Source organism: Maylandia zebra, linkage group LG17 (assembly GCF_041146795.1).
Source record: "Maylandia zebra isolate NMK-2024a linkage group LG17, Mzebra_GT3a, whole genome shotgun sequence".
Lineage (NCBI taxonomy): Eukaryota > Metazoa > Chordata > Actinopteri > Cichliformes > Cichlidae > Maylandia > Maylandia zebra.
Window position 1 is genome coordinate 6,682,448 of NC_135183.1, and position 12,845 is coordinate 6,695,292.

The following is a 12,845-nucleotide window of genomic DNA, read 5'->3' on the forward strand; positions in this document are numbered from 1 at the left end:
ATAACTAATCAGCTAATGACATGACAGTAACCCTTTAGCCATGCAGACATGGTCAAGATGAGCTGCAGAAATTCAAACCAAGCATTGGAATGGAAACGAAAGCTGAACAAAGACTGTGGCATGGTTGTTGGTGCTAGATGTGCTGAAACTGCTGATATACTGGGATTTTGACACAACACTGTCAGATCTCAGTCCAATTTGGCATGCGGTGGAAGGGGAGAAAAATGTGCACCAACTGCTTCATGCTCTCACGCTAGTATGGATAAAATCTTGTGCCACCAAGAATTAAAGCTGTTTTGAAAGGACGGTTATAATGGGGTCCAACCAGGTAATAACAACATGTACGTAGGTGTTTTTGTACTTCCATTCTTCAACAACCATCCACCCATCCAACGTCTTCCATTTGTCCAATTCAGGGTTGCTTCATGTGGCTCACATGAGCTAGATGTTCCATTTATATCCATCTCCCTATTTATTTATTTCGAGCGTGAAAAAAGTAAATAAATACTTGAATTACATATGAATCGAATGAGTTGAACTCTATATCTTTTCTACACACCTATTGTGCAAATGTATTTACCACACAGGTCTGGTAAATACTAGTCTCTATTTAATACTGTGGATGTTAACCTGGGTGTTGGGTGGAAAAAGACCATGGCTGCTCAGCAAGCACTTCCCTGAATAAATAATGAGGTCGGAAAAAATGTAATTGGACAATGCATCAGTGTCTTCAGCACCTTGTTTAGGCTCTGTGGTGAGGCTCGTCTTTCTGTTTATATCTGGATTATAGATCGAGTCTGGAACGGAGAAGGCTCCCTTTGTAATTAACTGTTATAAAACATTATACAGAGGGCCCGTGGCGTTAGTGTGTAAAATCAAAGGCCTGAACAGTTATTCACTGTTTACACAAATAGCAACCGCGCTTAGCTTTCCCCTGCTCGGGATAGCTTACACTGACACACACAAACACATGAGAAAATAAATGGACAAGAAAACACCGAGAGAGGTTTTCGGAAAACCTCAGATGTCTCACAGTGATTAGGTTTTCGTAGATGTGTCTATCGCTCTTCGAACATGCTGTTATCCATTCCTTCCCTACCAGACGAGATGCTTTAATCATCTTCTTAGACATGGTCTTGGAAGCTCCGTTGATTTGGAAACCAGTGAAAGAAGCTAAAATACAGGAAGCCCAGTGAGGGCGACTTGGGATTCAAGCGGAGCCGCTTTGGTTTAGGGCGTTCTGACTTGCAGTAGTTATAATTTGCCCGCGGGGATCTGGCTGCACTGCGGTGGATCGTCTTCTCTCCCTTGTCATTTGCTTGTCTGTGTGTGGCTTCATGCTAGTGTGGATGTTTGTGTCCACCGTTCTCTGTGACGCACAACCAAACTAACCTCTGGGTTGCCTGGACACACTCCAGCCCTCGCTCTTTATCCCGTTTGTGTATGTTTTCTCATGCCAGAGCTACCTTTTTTTATGTTCCGCTTCATTACGTTCAAAAATGGCAGGAACCTAACCAATTGTAAGTCTCTCAAATTATTCAATTATTACTGCTTACAATTACCAGACACTCCCTTTATTGCTTTCACCTAAACACAGGCGGCTCTTCCCCAAAAGGGTGAAAAACATCCAAAGGAGTATCAGTTTATGCATTTGCGGCTTGTTGAAGGGGTGCTAAGCCCTCTGCAGGCCCACCGCAACATGAAGTCATTATTACTGCATATTTTAGTAGGAAATTACATATTCCGGGGATAAAATCTGTTTAAACCTGCATTAAGTTGTAAAGTTACCCTATCTCTGAGGAATCGGCAGTATGCAGACCGCTGCCCTGGTAGTCATGTGTGTGAGTGTGGGTGTGTGTGTGCATGAGTGTGTGTGTGAGTGTGTGTCCATGTCTGGAAAGCCCATTTAAGATCTGCACAGACAGGGAAAGGGGGTTAACTGACCTTGGCCCTTCAGTCACTTAACACTCCACAGAGAGAGGTAACCTACTGACCTCACACTCACACCAAACCAGGATGGGGGAATGTGTGTGCAATTTTTACAGCTTGTGGAGTAAAATTTGTGCTTTTCGCACTTTGTACCATCTCTTGTAAACCATCCAACTCTCATTAGCAAAAGTGACGTTTCTGTAAAGCTGTAATAAAAGAATGATGTGCAAAAGAAGTAGAGAAGCAGTTAAATTCTCACTAGGCTGCTACACAATAGTGTTTTTTAAACCCCCATATATGGTGGCCCTGAAAGGTCAAACAGACTGCAAGTTAAGGAAACACTAAGTAAATAGAAAAATGCAGCAAAAGCGTAGAAAACACAACAGAAGTTGAATAAAACAGAAGTAGAAAAAACAAAATCCAGAAATGTTTCTGGGGACACAATAATGTGATGGACCAGCCACAGAACGGACAGAAATCAAAAAATACGGAGGCGTCATTAAAAGCATTTGAGGATTCATCAATGTTATGTGTTATATTGTTGTTTTAATTGCACACTTCGTATAATACTGTAGGTAGTTTGCTATTGGCCATCTACTGTTGGCTTGTCATTTGTGCAACTCTTCCGTCACATTATTGTCTCCCCAAAAACATTTGTGTGTTGTTTTGTGATTATTAGCAACTTTTTTTCTATTTCTATTGGGGTTTTTATTCAGTTTTATTTTGTGTGCTTTTTCAGCATTTTTCTATTTGCTGGTGTTTTCATAAGCTGCGGTCCGATCGACCTCTCGGGGCCACCTTACCTATCAGAGTCGAAATGTTTGACTATTGGTGTTATTGTTCAGCCAATCACAGCTGAGGCCTGTGTCTTAGCTGTGATTGGCTGCACTTTAAGTTAAATATATTAAAAATGTCATAGTCTAGCTGCTTCTGTTCGCCATTACTCAGGCAGCAGGTCTGCACCATGAGGATATACTTCATATATGCAGTGGCATCGTGGACTCGCCTATACCACATATTGCAGTTGTGCCTGGTCTTAACGTCCCATATGGTATGACTTAAAGCGCATGACAAAGTGATCTCACACTGAGCGAGTGGTCTGCCGGTGAGCGTGGGCTTTGTGTGTGTGTGTGTGTGTGTGTGTGTGTGTGTGTGTGTGTGTGTGTGTGTGTGTGTGTGTATGGAGAAAGAATAAAAAAGCACAGAGAGTGAGACAGGAAGGGGAGAGGATGATGATGACTGTGTTAAGCGGGATAAGAATCGTTACATTAACGAGGAAATTAAAAGAAATGCCCCAAAAGAAGCTCACTGAGTGGAGTTGCATAGCTGTAGAAACAAGGTTGCTCTCTTTCTCCTTTCATATGTTTTAAATTGTGGCTCAGAGTGACGACTCTCTGACGCAACACGAATAAAGTCCGACGTGAGATATTAATTCTTAAAGCAGTTTACTGTGAATAAGGACATTTATGTGTATTAGATATCTGCCTTTGAGTTTGCCTGATCTGTAGCCAAGCAAAGGCAGCAAGGAGCAGCCTTTCCCTCCACAGAAGTGGAACTAGTTGGTCTTGTGGGATATGCTAATGTAGACTGACCTCTAGTGGTTTTCCTGTGAAAGAGTCGATGAAATTGATTCATGTTGTTCAGACGAACTTTAAAAGCACCCTCTCTTTCTCGCCCCTCTGACCTCTCAGCAACGGGTTTCCTGAAGATGGATTCTGCCAGCCGTACAGAGGCATAGCCTGCGCCCGCTTTATCGGCAACCGCAGCATTTTTGTCGACTCGCTGCAGATGCAGGGGGAGATTGAGACCCAGATCACAGGTGAGTTTGAGCGGGCTAAACCTCCTTCGAGCCAACACAAATCGAATTAATGTTTTGAGAATAGATTAAATTTACTTCTACATCCATCATAAATACATATTCATTCATAAGAAACGTTTGATTAGTTTGTGTGTACAGGCTTAACTTGATGAAGATGATTCCATGTTACTAAATATTTAGTTCCTGCAGATTCAAGAAAGACAACTGAACACAATCAATGACCAAAGGGCATACAGTACTGTGCAAAAGTCTTGAGCCAAAAGTCATTTCTTTATGCTTTGTTTGAAAAATTGGAATAAGTGCCGCTTCTTCTGTCCTTGCTCTTGATGGCAGATGGCACCTGCATTTTTGGTAGATTCAATTAAATGGGAGAAAATTATGTCTTTCAGAGACATAATTTGTCTCTAAAAGACAAATAATACTGATAATACTGATAATACTGAAGAGACTGAAACTGCCAAACTCTTTTAGAGACATAATTTGCTGCTAAAAATAAAAAAGATGTAGTAATTCAATAAAAACTTTGTGTAAATTCAGATTTTTCAGAAGGTAATCATAATTAATATGCTCCAGGAAGGAAGCAGAACGTCACTTAGAGAGTTCAAAGGGAGTTCACCACTCAGTATGAATCACATGTGGCCGACACACTGTTTCCAGTGTTGTTACACGTCTGTGTCTCAGCGTGTGTGCTTTTTGTTTTATGCGTATGCATGCGTTTGTCCTCAGAGGTCATTATTGATTATATCCGTGCAACAGTTCAGGGAATGACGCAGGCCATGAATCCAGAGCCTGATCTGAAACATCAAGGACGAGTGATAATTGAGATTTATGGCGCCACAGAGTCGTAACAGGCCAACAGTAGGACTGTAAATCATATCAGAGTCCAGATTCAGCATCTTGAATTTAATGTCACACTTACTGATCTTTATGTTCCTTTTTACTCAAGCAACATGTGCTGGAGAAACATTTGGATGGTTGTCAGGTTCACTTGGCCGCTTTTTATTCGCGTCTCCTCTTCATCGTAGTCGCCGTAGTGATAATGACAGCCGCAGCAATGCACATGTTTGCAATAAGTGAACAGCATCGCTGTGCGCGAGTCGTGCATTTAAAGTATGAAATTCTCTGTTTTTATTCAGTCTCCTAATTCTTCGTTATTTAGAAACTTTCAAGCAGCTGAAATTGAATCCTCTCGTTCCCAGCGGCCTTCACCATGATCGGGACGTCCAACCATTTGTCTGACCGCTGCTCGCAGTTCGCCATCCCTTCCCTCTGCCACTTTGCCTTCCCAACGTGCGACCGCAGCTCGGGGTCCGACAAACCCCGTGACCTCTGTAAGGACGAATGCGAGATCCTGGAGAACGACTTGTGTAAAACCGAGTACATCATCGCCCGCTCCAACCCGATAATACTGAAGAGACTGAAACTGCCAAACTGCGATGACCTGGCTACTTCCGACAGCCCCGAGGCCGCCAACTGTCTGAGGATCGGGATCCCTATGACAGAGCCTATTAACAAGAGTGAGACATGTTCATGTGGCAATTGTAATGATTTACTGTGTTGACGCTGCTAAAACATCATTGTCTGTTATATTCCACCAGATCACAAATGTTATAACAACAGTGGGGTAGACTACAGAGGGACGGTAAGCATAACCAAGTCAGGGCGTCAGTGTCAGCCGTGGAACTCCCAGTATCCTCACAGCCACAACTACCAGGCTGTGCGCTACCCGGAGCTTAACGGAGGACACTCGTACTGCCGCAACCCAGGGAACAAACACGAGGCCCCCTGGTGCTTCACACTAGATGAGGGGGTCAGAATGGAGCTCTGCGACATACCCCTCTGTGGTGAGACACTAGTTTTAAATCGTAGTTTGCGATGTTGCCTTTGTGACACATGTGTGACATGTGAAATGACATGATTCCCCTCTCTCGATGTCCCATCTGTTTAGACCATAAGGAGTCTGGCATTGAGATCTTGTACATCCTGGTTCCCAGCGTGGTAATCCCCTTAGCCATCGCGTTGCTCTTCTTCTTCATCTGCGTGTGCCGCAACAACCAGAAGTCCTCCAGGCCTCCCGTGACGCGCCAACCCAAACCCGTCCGCGGCCAGAACGTTGAGATGTCCATGCTCGCGACTGCATACAAGCCTAAGGTAGGGAGCGTTACAGTCACAGCAGATGGCACTCAGGGTGGGGAATAAATGACGGAGGGCCTTCCTGGTAATCCTGCAGATTACCGTTTATTTCTGCAGATATAGAACACTTTTTACATGTAATATCAACGCAAAAATTAAACACTGTAAACTTCACGATTTTGAAGTGGACACTAAGTGCATCATCACGCTGTTGTGTAATGACTGTAAAGAGGCTGTCGTTTGGCATGCAAACAGACTGCAGAAGGAGTCAAAACACTGGCACAGCCCTCTGTGTGTCATTAGGGATATGTCACGGCATGCCGGGGTTACTGGCTTGAGTGTGTGTGGAAACGACCTGTCTCAGACAAAGCATCAGATCCGTCATCAGAGCTCAGCAGGTTCAGGAATGTTCAACTGCAGCCCACCACCTCCCTCCTGTTTATTTCTCACTGTCTCTTTTTCCACACCCTTCCCTTACACTTCTCCTTATCCTTGGTCCTCTCACTTAATTCATCTTTTTAAGTGTGCCTATGCCAAGAGGCACACTTATTACTATTCGTCGGCTTTATTATTCTTATTCTTATTATTATTTTTCCGCTTGGTGGAAAACTCCATATCCCACAATTCTGCCGAGTAAAACAATGGCGGCTACCTCTTCGTTTTATATATGTTTTTTATTAGTGTTTCTAGGTCACAAAATAAACTTTAAAGATATTTTCAGGTGAGAATGTAGGTGTGTAAACTTCAAATAGCTGCTCGTTTTATCAAGACATCCCATATTAGCAAGTTCTCTTACGTGTTGCTGCTAGCTAGCTAGCGCGGCTAGCGACCCTTAGCTAAAAAGCACCCGGGCTTCGCTTACAGTGAGGCGGCACTAACTCCTTTCACCCCCCCACCCCGATCGCTCGCAAACAGTCTGTGTTTCAGTGGACTTATATTTCGTTTATATGGGCCGATGATGCTGGTCGATGTGGGAAAAATAACTGAGTTGTTGGGTGGTGGCTAACGCGGAGCTACAACAGAGGGCAGCTAGCCACCGGTGTATGTCTCTTTCCCCTCATATGTGGGGAAAGAGACATATGAGGCGGCGAGGCGGCCGCCGATCGACCAGTGGTGGCTAACGGAGCTCAATCGTGGATAAGGGAAACCGAAGGCAGGAGAAGCAGGCGGCTGTCGGTCAGAGCGTGAGGTGAACTGAATTTCAGGTAAGAAGTTATGAACTGCACTCTATTTGGGTCAGATATAAACCGAGTTTAGGTGTAGTTTATTTTCCTTGTGCTGACAGTTACAATAACTCGTTCTGCGTGCTAGCTAGCACGACAGCTGTGTGCACGCTAAGTTACTGATGTTGAACGTTATGACAGCCTCCCCTGTCATTCTCTCGCCTGTTGAAACTTCAATCATGAAACTGATCAATGATCGGCTTTTCTCTTGTTTGTTTATTGCGCTAAACAACAGCAGCACGTTTAAGCTTGATCAGCTGTTGTTAGAATTCATTTGATTTTAATTTCTAGTATCAGCTGATGTTTGCTGGAGCCACAGCTGTAAAAAAAAAGGGCTGGTCCTAACCATGAGATGTCCTTACTGAGTCATCAGAGCTGAACTGGTGATGGAGAAACAGGTTTACCTTTTAGGTGACATGAATGAGTTGAAGGAAAGTTATCAACTGTTTCTGAGAGACAAATAACACCAAGCTCCTTTTTTTGTGTAGCTGACAGCTGGTAACTGTGCAGGGGCGGATCTAGCAAAGCTTTTGCCAGGGGGCCAGGTGGGGCATTAACAGGGAAAGGGGGACACAAAGATATACTTTTCTTTCTTGCTCTCATATAAAATATTTACCTTTTATTAAATAGTTATCTGAATCTTACAACCAAAGTTTGTATACTAATACACAAGATTGGCTGTAGACCATTGTTAATCATTCAGAACACTGTGTAAAAATAACAAAAAACAAAAAGTGAATGCAAAAGTGCATAAATATTTATTTTACGTGTCTGATGTGTGTGGCAGGGCGTGGTCTGCAGTGCCGCTGCAGGGGAGGTGGACCCACGGGCGTAAAGTCTGTGCTCTCTCGGCTGGTTTTTTTTTTTGGTGTGTGTTGGGCTGTGAGTTGAAAAGCTACAGCCGGCTGTGTGGGTACACCAACCATGTGTGAAAAGTGGTCCATAACGTAATGCTTCAAAGCGTGTTCATGCAAACATTGTCGGGTCTGCCGTGGTACAATGGGACTTCTGCTCATGAACCTCTGTGCACAGCGTCTGCAAATCGGGGCTGTACGAAGTCACCTCATCTTTACACAAAACTGTAAGCTGTCATCTGTGAGGTGCGAGCGGTGTTTGTTTTTACCATAGTTCATGGTGGAGAATGGCTGCTCTGCTGAGTTTTGCTCTCTGTAGCCGTATGAATGGCAAACCTGTACATTCGATAATTTTTAATCCTACAACTGTTTACAACTTGCATAGTTCCCATTATTTCTGTAAAGTTATTTATTTCATATTCTGTATAGTTTTTCATATTTATATCCTGTTCATAGCCTGTACATAGCTTGTACTCACTACAGCCTGTACATACTTATAGTTATAGAATATTCACAACATACTTCATACCGTGTACATTATAACATTCCATAATAGACCCATTTCTGTAATATACTTACATATCTATATTATTGCTAATATATATTGTAATATATCTATATCACTAAAGCACTTCTGAATGGATGCCAACTGCATTTCGTTGCCCTGTACCTGTGCATGACAATAAAGTTGAATTCTATTCTATTCTATTCTAAACTACACTGATTAGCATAGACACACTTAAAATTTCTTCTGAAATTTTCACTTTCTAGTATTTATTTAATATTTCTTTATGTTATAAAAATGACTTTGAATCCTGATAAAAATGCAAAATCATGGGTTAAAAACGAAAACAAGAGAACTAAGAATGTATTAATATTTGTTGACAGAAAAACAGAAACTGTATATGTGCCAACCAAAGTGCCATTTTAATTCACATGAAAAAAAAAAGGGATTTATTCATTCATTGTCCATTCAGGATCTTAAAAATGTGATAATAATAATGAAATAATACAAATAATGTAATAATAAGAATGATGTAATAATAATTAATGTAAATCTAAATAATATTGTCCTTCAGAGAAATAGTTTGTAGTCCTGAAGATGGAGAAGTTTACTCCTGCAGAGCGACTGGGACTGTCTGTGGTCATGATGGTTGAACCTCCAACCACTTTCCCAGCTTAGCCTCAGAGTGCTGCTGCTACTGTAGCTCTTCTCCTCTGTACTCGTCAGGACTTGCATTGTCACATCTGGGGATCCCAGGCCCTGCTGGAGAGGAGAGCCTAGTCTGAATGCTGACCTGCTGCCTGTAATTATTAGCCTTTTTCAGGCTCTTCTCCACAGGACGCCTGTCTTTTTCAGGGACAATCTTCATCCACAAATTCATAAAGTCCTTGTGAAGGGTCAGTTTCTTGATGATTGTTCGCCCATGATACCTGTGGAAGATTACAGTTGTCATTAATTGTGTAAACTCACAGAAAATAAAACATTGATGCACTTCAAACCCATTTAAAAGTACCCACCTGGCTTCAGGTGCAGCATCCCCTGCCATTCTAGAGGCAGCAATTAGAAACCTTTCAGTGAAGCTTCCTGCTTTCAGGATGACGGCTGCTCCAACTTTGTCAGCCAGCTGGTGCAGGTGTTGAGCTGTGCTATTCCTCACTGCGACACAGCGATGGCTGAGCAAGGACAATATTAGACACACAACTCAGTGAACATCATCTCTCTTTCATGTCTTCTAATAAAATCACTACAGCTTCTTCTCTCCTCTTACGTCAGTCCTGTGTTAAACAGAGCGCTCAGAATCCGTCCATGGCTGCAATTTTCCACCATGGCATCAAGTGCCAGATTGACCTCCTGATGAAGAAAGTTGTTGTTGGTCTGTGCAAGCTTCAGCAATAGAGCTCGGCCTGTTGTTTCAACTTCTGGGTCCATTGTTTTCTGGAGCTGAATGTAGAGCTCATCGATGGTATGTATGGCCTCACAGGCTACTGCTGAGCGTTGGTTTTTCACCTAAAATGTGAGTGAAAATCATCAGTTGAGGCTGTAGTATGCGCTTGAAGGGAAACTAGCTGCATGAAACACATATAAGAAACATAAAGTGTGCAATACCTCCTCAGTGAGGACCAGACACACTTCATGCAGTTTAGTCTTCAGGATGTCCGAGTGGTGCTTTGCCAGAGACTGAATAGTTTGCAACCCCTGTCTTTTCTTAATCCTGTATTTACACAACACAACATTGAACACGACTTCAGGAACACCACAAATAACACAGCCACATTATGCAGCACTGTTTCTGTGCAGTAATTAATGTCTCCTTACTACGCTTCTTACCAGTCGTCTGAAGACAGCAGACTAAAGCTGTGGGACAGGCTCTCTACAGGTGTAGCTAGAGGCGGGAGTTTGACCCTGCCCTCTCTTGGATTATTCTGACTGCACTGACTGTCTGCTTTCTTGTCTGATAATCAACGAGGTTAGTAAAGAGAAAATGTAATTTCTTCTAATTTGAAGCATTGTACATGATGCAGTGATTAATTGTTCATTAAAATCTTTTTAAAAAATCTCTTAATTTAAAGTTTGATTATTCAGCATCTTCTACAGTTACTGAGGAAAACCACTTACCGTCTATAGGGACGACTTTTGCACGGCGCAGCAGCGTCCCAAGCAGAGGTCCTCGTTTTTGCGGTATGGGAACTGTTGGAGGTTTTGGAGTCAAAGGCTTTAATGCAGTAAATGTTTTGGTTGGTACTGTGTGTCCAGGTGAGGTTACAATCCCATCCTGGAAATGCTGCAGTTTTTCCAAAATAGGCCCAAATTTGTCTTTTACTGTCAAGACTCTTATTCCACGAATGACCTTCGTGTCTGTTTAGACAAAAAAATAAATAAATAACTACAAATTGACATCTTACTAAAAAAAACAACAATAGACATTTTTCTTCCTGATTTTTTTTTTCTACAAAAAAGCATATAAAATGAATGGACAGCAAGAATATGTGTAATTTAGCATTAAAATAGATAATCTACAGTGTCAAATTTTAAAATCTAAACTAACTGATTAACAGCAGGTGTAACCACTAAAGAAAAGCATCACCTTTGAACTGACCTGCTCCTAAATGTTTAGCAGAGAAAACAGGCAATTGTGATGGACAAGCTGCTCGAGGAGGTGGAGGAACTGGAGTGAGCGGTGTCATCTCAACAGGACTGTCAATGAGAGGAATGGCCCTCAGCTCACTTGGTGTGTGTGTGTCTACAGAGCTGAGGCTACACGGACTTCTTTTAGGGTCCTCCTGATTCCAAAAGGGGTCATCCAACCAGGGACTTAAGTTCCTGCTTCTCTGGACTCTCTGTGGAGAGCCTGCGCATTGCTTAGGTAAAGGTGGGAGTCGCACAGCATAATCTCTGGGTCTCTGTGCGATATGCGATGTGTCTGCCTGTTGAAAGAACACATTTCTCTTACTGCTCAGAGCTTTGTGAAAGTCCAGGTAGATCTAGTTTTCCATTGCTATGCTTCTGTCCATCCTAATACCACTGGAGCTTTTTTCTTTTTTGTAATGTATATCATGGTCTCCCAGTAAAACACACAGCTCACATCAGCATGAGTATCATGTTGCCTTCAAGGCTGCACACCCTGTCATGTCGTGTAAGCGCATCTTTTTTTCCACATAATTGTGGTGGTTGAGGGCGGAGGGTTGGGGGTTTATCTAGACAGCATGTATTGCTGGGCACACTTGAGCTGATGCTCAAGGTAAGGCATATAGTATTACAGCGAAGAGCCGCGGAGAGAATTGCAGATGTCACAGATGCGTCAGAATCCATTAATATCCTTGCTTTATTTTGTTTCTGAGGGTTTTTTGGGAGGGGGACTGGAATAAATGTTTCACTGACCTAAAAAGGGAGTCTCTCCTTGCTGTTTACATGAAGACCTTGTGTCTGCAAAGAGTTACGTTTACAGGAGAGTGACAGCCATGCAGTCATGGAATTATACAGTTGATTTTAAATGGTCTTTGTTGCCAACTTGGTTCTGAAATATAGCAGACTGCATAACCATCAGCTGAAAGATTACCAAAGCCCCGCCCTCATGCGTCCATTCAGCCTTGTAGCTAAATTTTACAGATCTACAAGAAAATTTTAATAAAAGGGAGCGGCTGTGTGATTTCTGTCTTTTAAAAACTTTTTTATATGGGCTAAATATTCCGACTTTTAGACGTTTTACTAAGTCAAATGTCTTTCTTTCCTGTTTTCATTATCTGCAGCTTTGTCTTGGATTAAGCTGCTACCTAACAGGCTTTGCTTGCAGGGGGTCACCCAAGGGTTACTGCCTATGACAGTCCATTTAGACACACACATAGAAATCTGTGGTGGTGTGAGGAGGATCTGAGGGTTTGGGTGTGGGGAGGAAAGACAGCGGGGAAAAAAACCCATAACTAAAAACATCTGTGTCTCACATCATGCACAACACACACACTCACCACCCCCCTCAGAGCTCGTACAGACGGTGTGCATGTGTGAGTGTGTGAGTGCATGTGTCCTCACAGAGGAATTTCATTATTCATCTCAAAGTTCCTGGAATCTGGAAATCTCTGCCAACCTTTCTGCACCTTTTATCTCTTCCCAAGCATAGATACGAGTGGCAATTTGGCACCATCGACTTTATATAAAAAATATTCAGTCCCCAACATCCCCACCGTCATCTGTTGGTGCTGTTCTAATGAGATGGTCGGTATGATTATCAACCGTGGTCATGCTCTGGTTGCAAAGAAGACTAATCTTAATGATCAAAATAAAAAAAGAAGACACACACAGAAACCTGACATCACAGATTTGCCTGAAGAAAAGATCAGGGGAAAGATACACATTGTAATAAGACGTTATGTTAAAAAAAAAAAAAT

At 42.5% G+C, this 12,845-nt stretch overlaps 1 protein-coding gene across 1 annotated transcript in view; it reads left to right on the forward strand.

The window, feature by feature from the left end:
- Positions 1-12,845, forward strand: part of LOC105940494 (inactive tyrosine-protein kinase transmembrane receptor ROR1) — a 136,379-nt gene that overhangs the window by 117,277 nt on the left and 6,257 nt on the right. Inside the window, exons 5-8 of the mRNA XM_024799294.2 lie at positions 3,621-3,748; positions 4,948-5,265; positions 5,347-5,592; positions 5,697-5,899. Of these exons, the coding sequence (XP_024655062.2) occupies positions 3,621-3,748; positions 4,948-5,265; positions 5,347-5,592; positions 5,697-5,899 (895 nt within the window). The remainder of the gene's footprint in view (positions 1-3,620; positions 3,749-4,947; positions 5,266-5,346; positions 5,593-5,696; positions 5,900-12,845) is intronic.